General features: G+C 37.9%; 1 protein-coding gene across 1 annotated transcript in view; it reads right to left on the bottom strand.

The window, feature by feature from the left end:
- Positions 1 to 13698, bottom strand: part of PTPRN2 (protein tyrosine phosphatase receptor type N2) — a 635649-nt gene that overhangs the window by 568327 nt on the left and 53624 nt on the right. Inside the window, exon 2 of the mRNA XM_077191900.1 lies at positions 516 to 566. Coding sequence (XP_077048015.1) covers positions 516 to 566 — 51 coding nt within the window. The remainder of the gene's footprint in view (positions 1 to 515; positions 567 to 13698) is intronic.

The raw sequence follows: 13698 nt of genomic DNA on the forward strand, positions 1-13698 counted from the left end.
CTTTTTGGACTCACTGAAAATAAATTATGCAGGACAGTAGAAGAAAGCTCTTCCTGCATAATTCAAGTAAAATCATAGAAAAAGGAAGCAGCATAATCAACTGCAGTGTTCCTTTGAGACTCTTTCTTATTATATAAAATAACAGTCTTTTGAAGAAGAGGAGACTGATAATTACTCAACATCATCCTCTAAAAAGAGGAACAATCCAAAGGTAACAAAACAGTTATTTTCACCCTTATTAAGACAAATTAAATGTTAGCATATTTCAGTGTGCTTAATTAAATTAAAATCTATTTCACATAATAGTAAATGGATTTGCTCACGGTTGAGAGAACTTTTTTTTCTTTTTTTAATCTATTAAATTTTTCATAAATGCTGACCAGAATAGTCATACCTGGTACTTTCATTTTTCCCCTCCTTCTCACTCACATATGAATTTGGTTTACTGAATCAAACATACAGCAATTACAGGGTGGGGGACAGACCAAGCAGCAAGCAAAACCTGGAAGACTTACCATTAACACAGACTTCAAAAGACTTGCAAAGGTCATCCTCAAACAGGCAGCCTAAAAACACAAAAGAAAGGTAAAAATTAACACAGGTTTCAAACGGTGGATAATTAGTGCATATTGAAGACCTGTTACTGCTCTGAAAAAGTCAGGCATATGGTTGGCCTTGGGAGTTTCAACTGGACAGTAGAGGAAGTCCAGAACAGGTCTGATTAGACAGCACATCTTACTAACTGGCTAGGTCCAGAATAACCTTTGCAGTTTTCCTCCCCTCATTTCTCCACTGAAGGTTTAGGCTTTTTCCATGCATATCTCTCTCACTAAGTCATTTGAGGGACTTTATGTTCTCTTAATTTTGAGCACATTATTATCCCATAGCACAGTAATGCTGCAAGAATATATACCAAGAAACCAAGAGCATCCTGACAATGTGGCCACAGCAATAAGACAAGCCTATAAATCAGCCTATAAATTGCTCAGATGAAGCTTGGGTTTAGTAACTGCAACCACTGATCATGCCTAAGACTCCAGAAGTGCTAACTCCTTGGAGAAAGGCTTCCAAATTAACCAACACCCTAATACCTCACAGACAGATGACAAATCAGTATAGGTCCATGAAAAATTTCCTTTGATTTTTGATTTTTTTGATTTAAAATAGGAAATTTGATCCCATAGCTGCTTGATGAGCCCCTAACAGCACAAGCTCCACTCTTCACCCTAGAAACATCATCCAGGCTGGCAGTCCCAGCTCTTTCACTCGTACACATCTGCATGGATAAAGTATTTTGTTACCTTGTCACAAAACTGTTCTGTTCCCTTGCTGTCACCCAACCAGGCATTGGGACAATAGTGATTCTTGCCTTTATCCTCAACCAAAATGAGTCCTGCTGATAGTTGTGAAGGTAGCAGGGAAGAGGGCAAGATGTGCCTCTGCTGTGGTCACTCCACATTGGGGCACAGGGACAAGGATCAGGTCCAAAGGCACAGTGAAATGTCCTGCTACTGCTAAGGCCACTCACTTTGTTTACCTCACCAGAAGTTTCTTTATTTTCTGACAAAGCTAAAGGGCTAGAACTGGAGCAAATCTGAGGAATGAAGCCATGTGTTGGACACAAACACTGCTCTTAAGAGCACATTTTCACAATTAAGCCTTTTCATTTTCCTGGAAAACATCTTATTTACAAATGGCCACATGGAGTTATATTAAGCAATATTGAACTTTTCCACATCCCTTGCATCAAGAAACCAGCCAGGAACTACACCAAATCCAAATAAATGAGCAAATCCTCTCTCCCCAGCCATGCCTATCTCCATGAAAGCCCAAAGTACAGCACCTCTAATCACCAGGGAGTCCAGTGGATTATGTAAGATGTCCTTAGAAAAAGAACTGAAAGGCTCAGAACCCTCTGACCATGAATTACCTGGCTCCTAATCCTGCTAAAAGAAAAGTTTTGGTGAGATAGAGTGACTTAGGAATTTCTGAAAAGCCTTTCAGCAGATAACTGTATTAGCACATCATTAAGCCTGAACTAATATGCTATGTGTCTCAACAGGATTTAGCAGCACATGCTAGGTCTGAGCCCAGTTATGTGAATTCCAGACATGTTGGAGAACCAACAGAGTCCTTCACAACCATCCTACACCTGCCTGCAAAGACCACATGCACTTAACCTTACACAGATTTACAATATGCACACGAATAAAAGAGTTCTCTCATCCTTTTACCCGTGCCCTGGGGTACACTGTGGTTTGTAACATTCTTGAGATGTGGATGACTTTGCTCCAGACAAGTCTGCTGTAAGAACCATTTGACCTGAAACACTGTCTGGAAACTCACTGAGGATACCTGACTGCAGCCCTGCTACTGACCCAGCCAAGCAGGAGGATGCCTGAGCTGTACATTGACTCATAAAGGGCATCAGACAAGAACAATGAGAGGCAGTGACCAAAACACATCCACACAGAGCTCACAGAACAAGAGTCTAATTAAAGAATAACAATGCTCACTTTAGAAAGGCATTCTTGCAGAAAGAAAAAAAAATAAAGACTTCAAGCACCAATATAAACTAGACTTGGAAATGTATACTTCAGTGTTCCTGTTTCCAAAAATCTGAAGTTAACGCTTCTAAAAAAAAGTTTTATGGCTAGGAAAAATCAGTATTCCTTTTTTTCCCCTGAGAGAAATAAAAAAAAAAAAAGAATTAAAACCAGAAATCTGAAATATCTGTGTCTAGCAAAATGCTGCTGAATTTTTCCTGTGATGGAGGGAAGACAGGCAGTTTTGTAGTTATTTCCCATCCTGCAGTGCTGTGGAGCCAAAAGGTGTCAGAGGAGAAGCTGCAGCCAGGAATATTTCTAGTGGAGTGGCAAGTTAAAACAGTGACAGGTTCACCTGACTCTACTGATTTGAAGCACGTGGGAGCTGGGATTACAACCACCTGCTGTCTGTAGCCACCTGCCAGAGACAGGCCATCCTATAATAATACACTGAGATGCTCAGAAGCAGAAAAATACAGATACAAAATGAACAAAACAAGCCTGCTTAGGTACAAAGAAATCAACACTCATGCTACTTCTATACAGAACACTGATTTTGCTTTATTGACTAATAAATTTTCCAGGAAAAGCACAAAAGAAAACTGCCATTATCATGTTTTAGTTTCTCTTTTAATAACTGTTGTTTATTTGATGCTCACTGCAGCAAGGAATCTGATGCAATCAGACTTGTAAATCCATGTCTTGGAGAGCAAACTGGAAAAGTCAATGCATAGTAAACTACATCCATGTAGGATTACTCTAAAATAGACAAGGACCTCCAAAATGCCTTGAAAAAATATTTTGTTTCAAGTTCTTTATTGCTAGAGTTGATTGTTATGCATATTTCACTCAACCAGTCAATATGCTAATTTAGCTCCTAATTTATCTCCTGCTATTTGCTGGAACACTAAGAAGTACCATATTTCATTTTAAATACCATCTACCCACTATTAGTAATGGTGGTAATAAGTCAGCTCTGAAGAGTGAAGTGGTATCATCTCCAAAATAGATTTAGTTCAGTTCATGCCTTATGGGAGTAAAATCACATTGCATTTTTTATCAAAAATATCTCCCTACCACAAAAAATCTCCCAGTACACATAAACTGTTGATACACTACTTTAAAACACCTAACCTAAAGCCCCAATCTCACTTCACACAGCAGCCCTGAAATAACAAAGTCTCCACATAATTATCCGGCAGACATTGCCTTGTTAAATGAAGAATTTAAAGAGTTTTCTCACCTAACCTGCATTCTTTATTAACACTTGCATGGTTTCCACATCTCAGTAGTGACAAATCAGGTTACTATTCTGTATATAATGTATACTACAATACATTTTCATAGTGCATTATTAAATAGCCACAAAAAGACATTCCACAGGGCCTTGCAAATTCTTCTGCCTCCCTTTCCTCCCCCTCTATATCTCCAGTGCTGTTTCTCAGAAAGGCAGCAAAACATAATCACAAAATACTGCTGCGAGTACAGGACCTAAAAGTTTCTTTTTTTCAACTTATTCTTCTCATGAGACACTAATAAAACTACCTTCTTCTCTTCATCATACAGCAGTTCTGCTTTGCAAAAGAAAAAAAATAGGAAAGTTTAAATTGCACTGGAACATATTGTTTGTTTTGACTTACACAAGGAGCCTCTGAAGGTTAGGACAGTCAATGCAGCAGATGAAGTCACTTGAACTTCATCTAGAAAAAACTGTAAAAATTCTCTTATAAGGAAAATATTTTTTTATAAACTGACATTGACTGATGATTCAAATAGATTATATTATGTTTATTTCTCTGTCCTTTCCCCCGTTAACCAACTCATGATGATCCTAAACTAAACACCTCTCCCAAGAATGCCATCAATCCTGTAAGCATTTTTCTAAATTAAAATTTAAAAGTAGGTCATAGATAAACTCCCTGTTTATCAAAAATTGCCTTATAATCATCAAAACAAAAAGCCAAATAACAGGCAAAACCAGCTACATTTCTTCTGAAACTGGGAAAATACAAACCTTTTAAGTCTTTTGTGTTATTGAAGGATCTCTACCTTTTCCTTTCACTCTCTTACTACAACTTTCATGGAAGCACTTCATGTCTCCTCACATCTGCAGCCCTTAACAACCCCTGGCCCATCACAACTTCAGCCAGTATATGTTCCCTTAATCAAAATATGCCAGCAGTCTTTAACATTTTCATAGTCCAGCATGAAAGTGCACCCCACGTTTACCTGTTTATTTCACATTTGGCTGCAAGATGTGGTCAGGAGACCTTGCAGGGTGAGCTCATCACTGCTGGTGAGGGTAACAAACAAGGAAACACTGGGGCAGGCCAAAGTCTTCTTGGGTCTTGAGCCCCAGCTGTGGAGGACTCTAAATAGTGAGTCACATTACTTTCCTATAGTAGGATTAATAAATATGGTCCAATAATTACATTTTAGACGTGCTTAATTCACACAACTGTGATAGCTTTAACTGAAAAAAACCAAGATGATGCCCAACAATAATAAATTATAATCTGAACACATTGGTAAGAAAAATTAAACAAGGTTTCTTGCAGAAAACTGAGGGGAGAAGTCATCTGTTAGAGAGAGAAATATTCTGCTCACTAATAGAGGTGAGAGATAAATTTGTTCAGTCTGCTAAAGCTGTGATCTATTCAACACATCCTCATCTGTCTGCCATACATGTGTGCTTAACAAGTCTAGAATTACCCAAAATTGCAAGAATGTCTGGGGAAAATGAACATCAGGCTGATCACAGGCTCTAAGCAAATTTCATCCCAGTTTCCTAAACCCTGGGGTTACACAGGTATTTCCACACGCAACGTTAAGTATATACTCATCACTCAAAACTTACCAATTGCCTGTGAAAAATCAACTGATTAACTGCCTTCCTTACTTTAGATTCATTATGGCATTCACTATGATAAAAAAAACAGGATATTCCTTGGCCCTACCTTTTAAATTTTCATTCTTATCTCCTTTGCTCTTTTTCTTCTGTTCCAAACTCCTCCATTCTCTTCCTGAGAAGTGTTTCTTTTTTTAACTCCTCCTCTCCAAGAAAACACCAGAATGCAGCTGTCCCTCCCAAACACGTGCATGCCATTCCCAGGCACTGCCCCCACTACACTGAGCCCTCTCCCTTCACTCCTGCAGGTGAGCAGCTCTGTCACCAGATCAGTGTTGGTTGCTGGCAATTTCTGGCCATCCAGTCCATCCATGCCCACAGGTGCCCTCTGTTGTAAAATGAGGGTGCCCTGACAAAGGAAGGAAAATGATGCATCTGACTCCATGTTCTCAGAAGGCTAATTTATTACTTTATTATACTATATTATATTAAAGAATAATATGCTATAATAAAGAATACAGAAAGGATATTTACTGAATGCTAAAAAGATACTAATGAAAACTTGTGACTCTTTCCAGAGTCTCGGCACAGCTTGGCCCAAATTGGCCAAAGAGTCCAAACAACTCACACCAGAATCCAATGAAACAATCACCTGTGGGTAAACAATCTCCAAACACAATTCCAGACAGGCACAACACAGGAGAAGCAAATGAGATAAGAATTGTTTTCCTTTTCTCTGAGGCCTCTCAGCTTCCCAGGAGAAAAATCCTGGGCAAAGGAATTTTTTCACAGAATGTGAATGCCACAGAGCCCTCCACTTCCCTTCCAGCACATTCAACCATTCCCCAGTTCTCTCCCCTCCAGTGTGTGACTGGGAGAGAGCTAAGAGACAGGAAGTAAAAGAAGGGCAGGATTTGGTCTGTCTTGCTACCTCAATTCAGAGCTCTTCAGAGCAGGCATGGGTTCAGTTACATTCTGGTGTCTCCTCAGGTTCTCAGGATATCCAGAATGTTCTACACTGAAAAAGAGATTTTATCAAGCCCTCCGAGCCTGTGGTGGTTTATCAACGACTGCTTAGATAATAGTAAAGTGATGAAAGAACAGTAAATCAATGTGGTCAAGAATAATATTAAAGTGGCACATAATACTAAAGGGGTTCTTTCTCCCAAGAGGGAAAGTGAGAAAAATATTGTCAGCATAAAATATACTGAGCTTTGATCTTCTTTCTTCACTCCACCTTTTATGAGTTTAATATGTGCCTGATATTTTTGTAATACTGCAAACTCTTGAGAGAAGGGTTTTTTCCTTTCTTTTTTTAATTATGTGCATGTACAAAGCTGCATACAAAGGAGCACTCATCCCTGGTGAAGAACCCAGGCTTTACTCTAATCCAAATTAACAGTCATAAAGATGACAAAAGAAATCCCTGCAGTGGTTAATTGCAGGACTGTGCAATCTTTTACATGAAAAGTTTCCAAAGTAAAGTAAGCAAGATTTCCCATAAGTGTTACCATATGGTGCTAACACTTCCTCATCTCAGATTTACCCCTTCTTTCAATCATTTTTCATACACACTGATTTGTATATTGAAATATGACTCTAGCCAGAATAATTCATCATGGAATAGAGTTTTCATTCATTTAGGAAAAATTTCAGTACTAAACTTATAACCAAGACTTGCCTCTGAAGCCTCAATGACATTACATTACAAGCAGAACTTGAGTTACATTCTTTATATCACTTGCCCTTCAACATGTATGGATTGGTGCATGAAATAGGCAACATAGTACAGACATGTTGTGATGTTTATTATTGTTATTATTATTTCTCACTATGTAAATCTGTACTTTGTCCTTTCTGCCTTTAGAAGAAAAAATTAGATCTTTTCCTTTGCACGTAAGTAGTCTGAGCATGTTCACCACTAAGGAGAGGAATTGCTTTGTAGTGAGACTACTATTCGCTTATCTGATTACTAATGCCATGATTGCAATGATGTAGGGCTTTTTTCTGGGGAGCACTGAGAAAAGGTCACTACTAAGAATAATTGAAGATGTGAGCAGTAATAACGGGTCATGAAGAGAAGAGACACTGAAAGTCCATCACTAAGAAACCTTTAGAACAGCATTTGCATTTGCCCAGGGCTCAGAAAGTAGATAATTTACCATTTGATGAGCCATTTTGTCATTTTTTCACAGTAAACATTAAAAGAACTTGCATTATCTCTTCTGAAAAATTACAATTCTCTCACTGCTACATTGTCTAACTCTGTTTCTTTAGCAAGACCACCATTCACTCAAAGGAAAATGGGGAGCACAGATAGAATCTGCCAAACAAGTAGCTCCACTGATAATTATACTGATCACTATTTATATTGTACAAAAATGGGATGAATCAATTCTTGTAGAATAAATAGAAGATAATTTTAAAACATTACCTCTTACAATCATGACTGAAATCTTTTACCATTGTGACAGAAGGGGTCAAATGTGATTTACTTGAGTAACACAGCCCCAAACAAAAGATTTTTGCCATTTTGGTGTCCTATATTGGGGAAAAAATAGCATCTTTACAATACAAAATGTAGGATCTGTTCCTTCAAAATTAACAATTGTTAATTGGAGTACTCACAAACTGTAGACATGATGTCATGAAGGTGAGAGCAGGCCTTCAGTAACTGCAATTAAACACCTTCTGGTCACCAGTTGCTAAAATTAAATTTATTTCTGGGCAGGAGCTAAAATCACCCAACACCCACTGAAATCCCAACTGCAACTAAGCAAAACTTTCTTTTGTGCCTGGCAGAGATTCTGAAAGCTGAACACCATTGAGACTAAATTCCATTTCACTGTTTAAATACATCAACAAGCAGCCTGATTTTTTTTTTACCTGTCATTGTCTGTACAACATCCTTGCCCACAAAAATCTGCTGGCAGCAAAACCTTCTGGTATTATCCAGAGCCAAAAGGTATAAAGCTGAAGCTTACATTCAGCAGAGTGTGACATTACCAGCACTGCCTTCCTCAATACCATTGCACACAAGCCAGCAAGCATTGCACTGCAGAGGCCTCTGTGATATTTATTCAGTGAAAGAACTGCTGCCATCATGATATCTATCAACCTCATTTTGCCCATCACTGACTGCCAGTCTATTCCAGCATACTTGTTTTACAAAATTGCAGTACAGGAGTGAATTCTAAATCCTAATTAAAACAATTCTAGATGTCTTCCACAGTGAGAGTTAAGACAAGCTGGGTCAAAGAAGTACTGAACCATTAGCTAGAGGGAACAGGAACTCTGTCGGGGGGTTATGTGCTTTGGAAGATAACTCTTTCAGGAAAAATATCCAAAACACTTACATGGTTAAGAAACTTATGTCCCATTCTCTGACAGTACTCAATCTTTAAGAGCTGGATCCAGTGACAGGGTTTTTTTATTTTAAATGGTTCTTTCAAGTTACATCTTCTGTTTTGGGAAAGCTCCCATTATTTCCATAATCAAAGGAAGGAAAGAGACATGTTTCTCATTTCCCTCTAACAAGTGCCAAATTTTTCTTTTCATTATTTGTCAGAAATTCTTAATGAGTATCTTCTTGGTGCTTAAAAAAACATAACCAGAATTTACAGCAATTCTCATCCACTTATATTGCCTCTAAAACTAAGCAATTACCCAATATTTATATTGGGTAATATTCCACTCCCAACAATATCTTAAGCAGACTTCAAAGGCAGAAGTCATTTTTTTGCAGAGGCCCTCTCTGCTATTATTGGCTTTTATGTTCTTTTTTACTTAGAAAACAGTACAGCATCTTTCAACCAAAGATGCCTGTACCAAGAGCTGCAGTATGACCAAGTGCCTGTCACATAGGATCCCCTCTATTTTCCTTCCTCAGACTTTTTAAAAAATCCCTCTCCTTTTTCCTTCATCTCTATTTCACAGTTAATTTAAGCTGGGTTACAATTTTTGGGTTAAAATTACAATGTGGACTTGGTGAAAACAACTTGGAAGGAAAAAAGAAATACATAATTCCAACAAGTCTGAAGTGCAAGGGGCTAGTTCAGAGTCATTTATTGCAGGGAACTAATTCTAATATGGACAACAGCACCCATGGATGTGGGAGCTACTCTTACAGAAGAGCTCCAAAAAAGGAAGGTAGGACCCAAACACTGGTCTAAATCTGTCTATTTCTCTGTATCCATATGGAGGTCTGATAGATGTTGAAAACAGTAAAAATTGCTGTTTGGAAAAACAGCTTCATGCCTTTATCATGCATTTCTGAATCACATTATAACGTTAATTTAGAGTGTTGAAATCACCTGTGTTCATCTAATGGAAGAGACACTATTATATACACTTGGTAATTTCTTTAATAAAGAGTTTAAACAGTCCAGAGTAATCCACATTAATTATTCATGTACTGGAGAAACATAATGAAAGTCAATGAAGAAAGTCATAGTCTCTTGGAGTTCTTGAGGGAAAAATAATAATATTAGGTAAAATTCAATGGACTGTGACATCAAGATTTATCTCTACAATTTGCCCTGGGAATTTGAATTGCGAATGAAGCTGCAGCCTCCTCTAGGATGGAACAGAGTTAAGAAAAACAGGTCACACAGGGATATTGGTAGCACATCAAAGTTACCAGTTCTTATTAAGATGCCCAAAACTCCCTTTCCACAGGAAAAAATAAAATCATAAAATTGTTTATCTACTAGGTATTTTTTAAAAGCTACCAAGAACTCAGCTGTCCCTATCGATACAAATTATGCCTTGACAAAAAATCCACGTGCAGCACCTTGTGGCTTTGTTCAAGTCCTGTTGGGCTGTTGGGTTTGAAACCCCTACATGGGCATCACAATGGCAAGGGACAGAATTAGGACAATGCTTTGCTATGCTGATAAAGAATTAAATCTATTCTGTATTGATTCAAAACCCATTGCAGACAGATGTTTAAATTTATCACAGAGTTAAATGATCTGCTTCTACTTACTTTTGTGAAATTACACCTATTTGAAAGAACTGAGAGTGAATGGTCTTGATTTTGACCAGTAATTGAGCTCTAATTACTCCTGACTCACCCTGATGTTTCTGAGGCTGGCAGTAGAGCCAGCTGTCCTAGAATACATCCTGCTGTTGTGTCTGTGAAGCAGCTCTGCCTACTCTGTGAGACCAGTGAGATCTATTTTTCCCTAGGCTAGTTGTTGAGAGGCAGCCACAATAATGACACACATCAGAGATGTAGTTAAGAAAAAGCCTAATGATTAAAGCAATTTGGGGAGGAAGCCAAGAAAATTAGAGATGATTCTGAAATATGACAAATAGTGTTCATGCTGAGTAACACCAGAATTCATCTTCTGTTTCCTTCCTAAAAAGTACACAAAAGACTATTTTTCTCTGTCTGGAAAAAAAAGAAAAAGATCATTAGAAGACTAAACCTCTCAGATTCTAGAAGTTCATCTGTTGCACTCCTTTGACCACCAAGGAGAAACTGCACTTCAGCAAATCCATTTATGAAGGAAAAAAATCTGAAGGCTGGATGCTGTCAGGAGTTGATATAGGTGCTTTTCTCTATTAAGAGTAGACAAAAGCTTTTGCTATACTGCAGCCATAGAGACACCAGCTCTCATTAACTTAGCTTCCAGTGCCTGTTGATTTTGATGGAATTCAAGTATCTGAGCAGGGAATTAGGGTCCAAATGCCTTTTTTTCCTTCTCTTTCAGTTTTTTTTTTTTTGTCTTTGCTGTTTTTCCTTTGTTAACTTTGATTCCATATTACAGATTTCTCTGTGCTCATTCCCTACCCTCTCCTGGATATTCTTTGCTACTGAGAGTTACCAGGTAGAAGGCACATAATGGAAAAGAGAAGGGAATGGGGAATTTCACATCTCTTTTCACCAATCAGGAACTTCCTCCCAGCTTCCTCCACTGCTCCACCAAGCTGCTCGGAGCTCCAGAGCTGGTTCTGTCTGCTGAATCCAGCCTCTCCCTAGTAACAATAATTAGCCTAGATCATACACAATGAAAAAAAAATGAAACCTATTAATTCATAAAGGAATTACCAACATTTACTTCAGAGGGTTTTTTTTTTGTTTTTTGTTCAGATTTTTTGTTTGGTTGGTTTTGGTTTTTTTGTTTTGTTCTGGTTTTCTTTTTTCCCCTGTATGGAAACATAGAGAATCAAGGGGGTTGAGGAAACTTAGAAAATTGGAAACAGTAAAAGGTACAAATTCAGAAGAAAATACTTGAGGGAGAACAGAGGTAATAGTGAACTCTTCACTGTGCAACAACTGAAGAAGAAAAACCTACAAGAAAAGAGAGGAAATGGGAGAAAATAAGAGGGTCTGAGAAAAGAAGTGCAGGAGAATAATCTCCACAGAAATGTCTGTAATGCATGATGTGTTAAAAGTGATAAAAAGTCCAAGGTGCAGAGATAAGCCAGAGGCAGAGATAAGAACAGCCCTGCATTTCCCTGCTAGCATCCTACACTGACTTTCCAGGACTCTGTCTTGGGATTTCTGAGAATTTACAAGAAAGGGACTCTCTCATTTCTTGGAGGCATCCTGAGAACAGAAGTTGTTTTACAATAATCCCATTGATAGTTTTGCAAGTTGATTCCAAAGATTCATTAATTAAAGACTTGATTTTGTTTTTTCCTCAAAAAAATTCTTGATGTTAATATTTCATGAAGTTCCACACATGAGTCTTCAGTCTGCAGTTGACCAGCATTTGCATAATTCTCTGAGACATGATATTCAGTAAGGTTTAGAATCAGTCTGGCACCTCATATGGGAGCCCTCTTAAAAATTCTTAAATTATTCTAATGAACCAGTATTATTCAAAAAAATATTTTGTCTTCCTTCAGGATATGAATTCCAGCCAAAACATTAAAACTTATGTTGAAAACTATACTTGGAGACTTTCTATTTGATGAATATATTACAAATCTAATTTTGCATTGTTCCTGAATCCAATACTCTACAGAAAACAAGAATTAATGTGTATGCAATGCTTTCTACATCAATGCAGTGCTTACAAAATACCCTAATTAGAAGACCTTAGAAAAACAAACACCAAAAAAAGCAACAAATAAATCACCCTAAAAATCCAAAGCTTTGTAACCTTTATTCTCTATTCTACAATCTATACATCATGCAGCAGAAGGCACAAGAATATCAAAACTATGCCCAGATGAGTAAATGATTTTTTTTTTCTAATGAGCAGCCTCATTTGAAGCATTCTTTCAAACCAACATGGGACTGTGACAAGAATGCCTGAAAGACCTGAAATTGTTTCATTAATGGTATGTCCAAAAAACCAAAATGTGAAGTGTTACCACACACTACTTTGTACAAGGAACAAGTACTCATCTACTTCTCTTCACTGAGCTTTTTTAAAAATAAAACTTAACTATCAGATGCACATCAAGCACTGGCCTGTTTTGAGAAGGTGGCTTCAGTTTCCTGCAGGCAGTTGGAGAGTATCAGGTAAGGACCAGAACAAGAATCTCTGCATTTACAGTTCTCTGCCTTTTGTACAACTTCCTCAAACATTTTTACAGAGGGTACATGGGGGGGAAATAGTGCTCATGGAATATTTTTTAGGATTTTTACAGCAAAGACATTTTGGCTATCAATTCAACTTGCCTTCAGCCATTCATGTGATGGCAGAACAACAAAATCAAAAACCCTTTTGTGTAATTTCTTGAGTAATTGCCACAGTTTTTAGCATTTTTACATACTAAAAATATTAAGTTAACATATAGGTTCAATGAAAAAACAGTCCTCAAGTGGCCCAAGTCTGCTGGAATTTTATATGAGAGTAACCCAGCCTATTCAACTCCCCAGTTTAAACAAAATATGAGGACAGGGAGCACCTGTGAGGAAGGGGGAGCGAGCTGCTCATGGCTGACAGTGTGTGGACATAGCTGTGTCCTCCCCACCTCTCAGAAAATCCTCACTTTCCTTACACTCAGCAGCTCTGCCCATTGACATCTGATGATGCAATAACACACAATTTATGTCATTCTGGATTAAAGGTAGAACAGATATAAAATATAATTATTGCTCAGTTAGTGCTGCTTTTAGTTGTAATACTTTAATTCTATAATGAATATGAAAGTGTCCACAAGCTTTCAAATCACAGCTGGGTACTGGAGACTTTTATCACTCCAGATCTTGCAAGCCTTTACCTGCAGTGTTGGTAAAACCTTCTCTAAGAATGCAATTCCCTTGTTGACATTTTTTGACAACACTATGACTTTATTCTAACCCATTCTCTATCTCCACCACACCTGCCTAAGCCCAGACCC

This window comes from Agelaius phoeniceus, chromosome 1 (assembly GCF_051311805.1).
Source record: "Agelaius phoeniceus isolate bAgePho1 chromosome 1, bAgePho1.hap1, whole genome shotgun sequence".
NCBI classification, from domain to species: Eukaryota; Metazoa; Chordata; class Aves; order Passeriformes; family Icteridae; genus Agelaius; species Agelaius phoeniceus.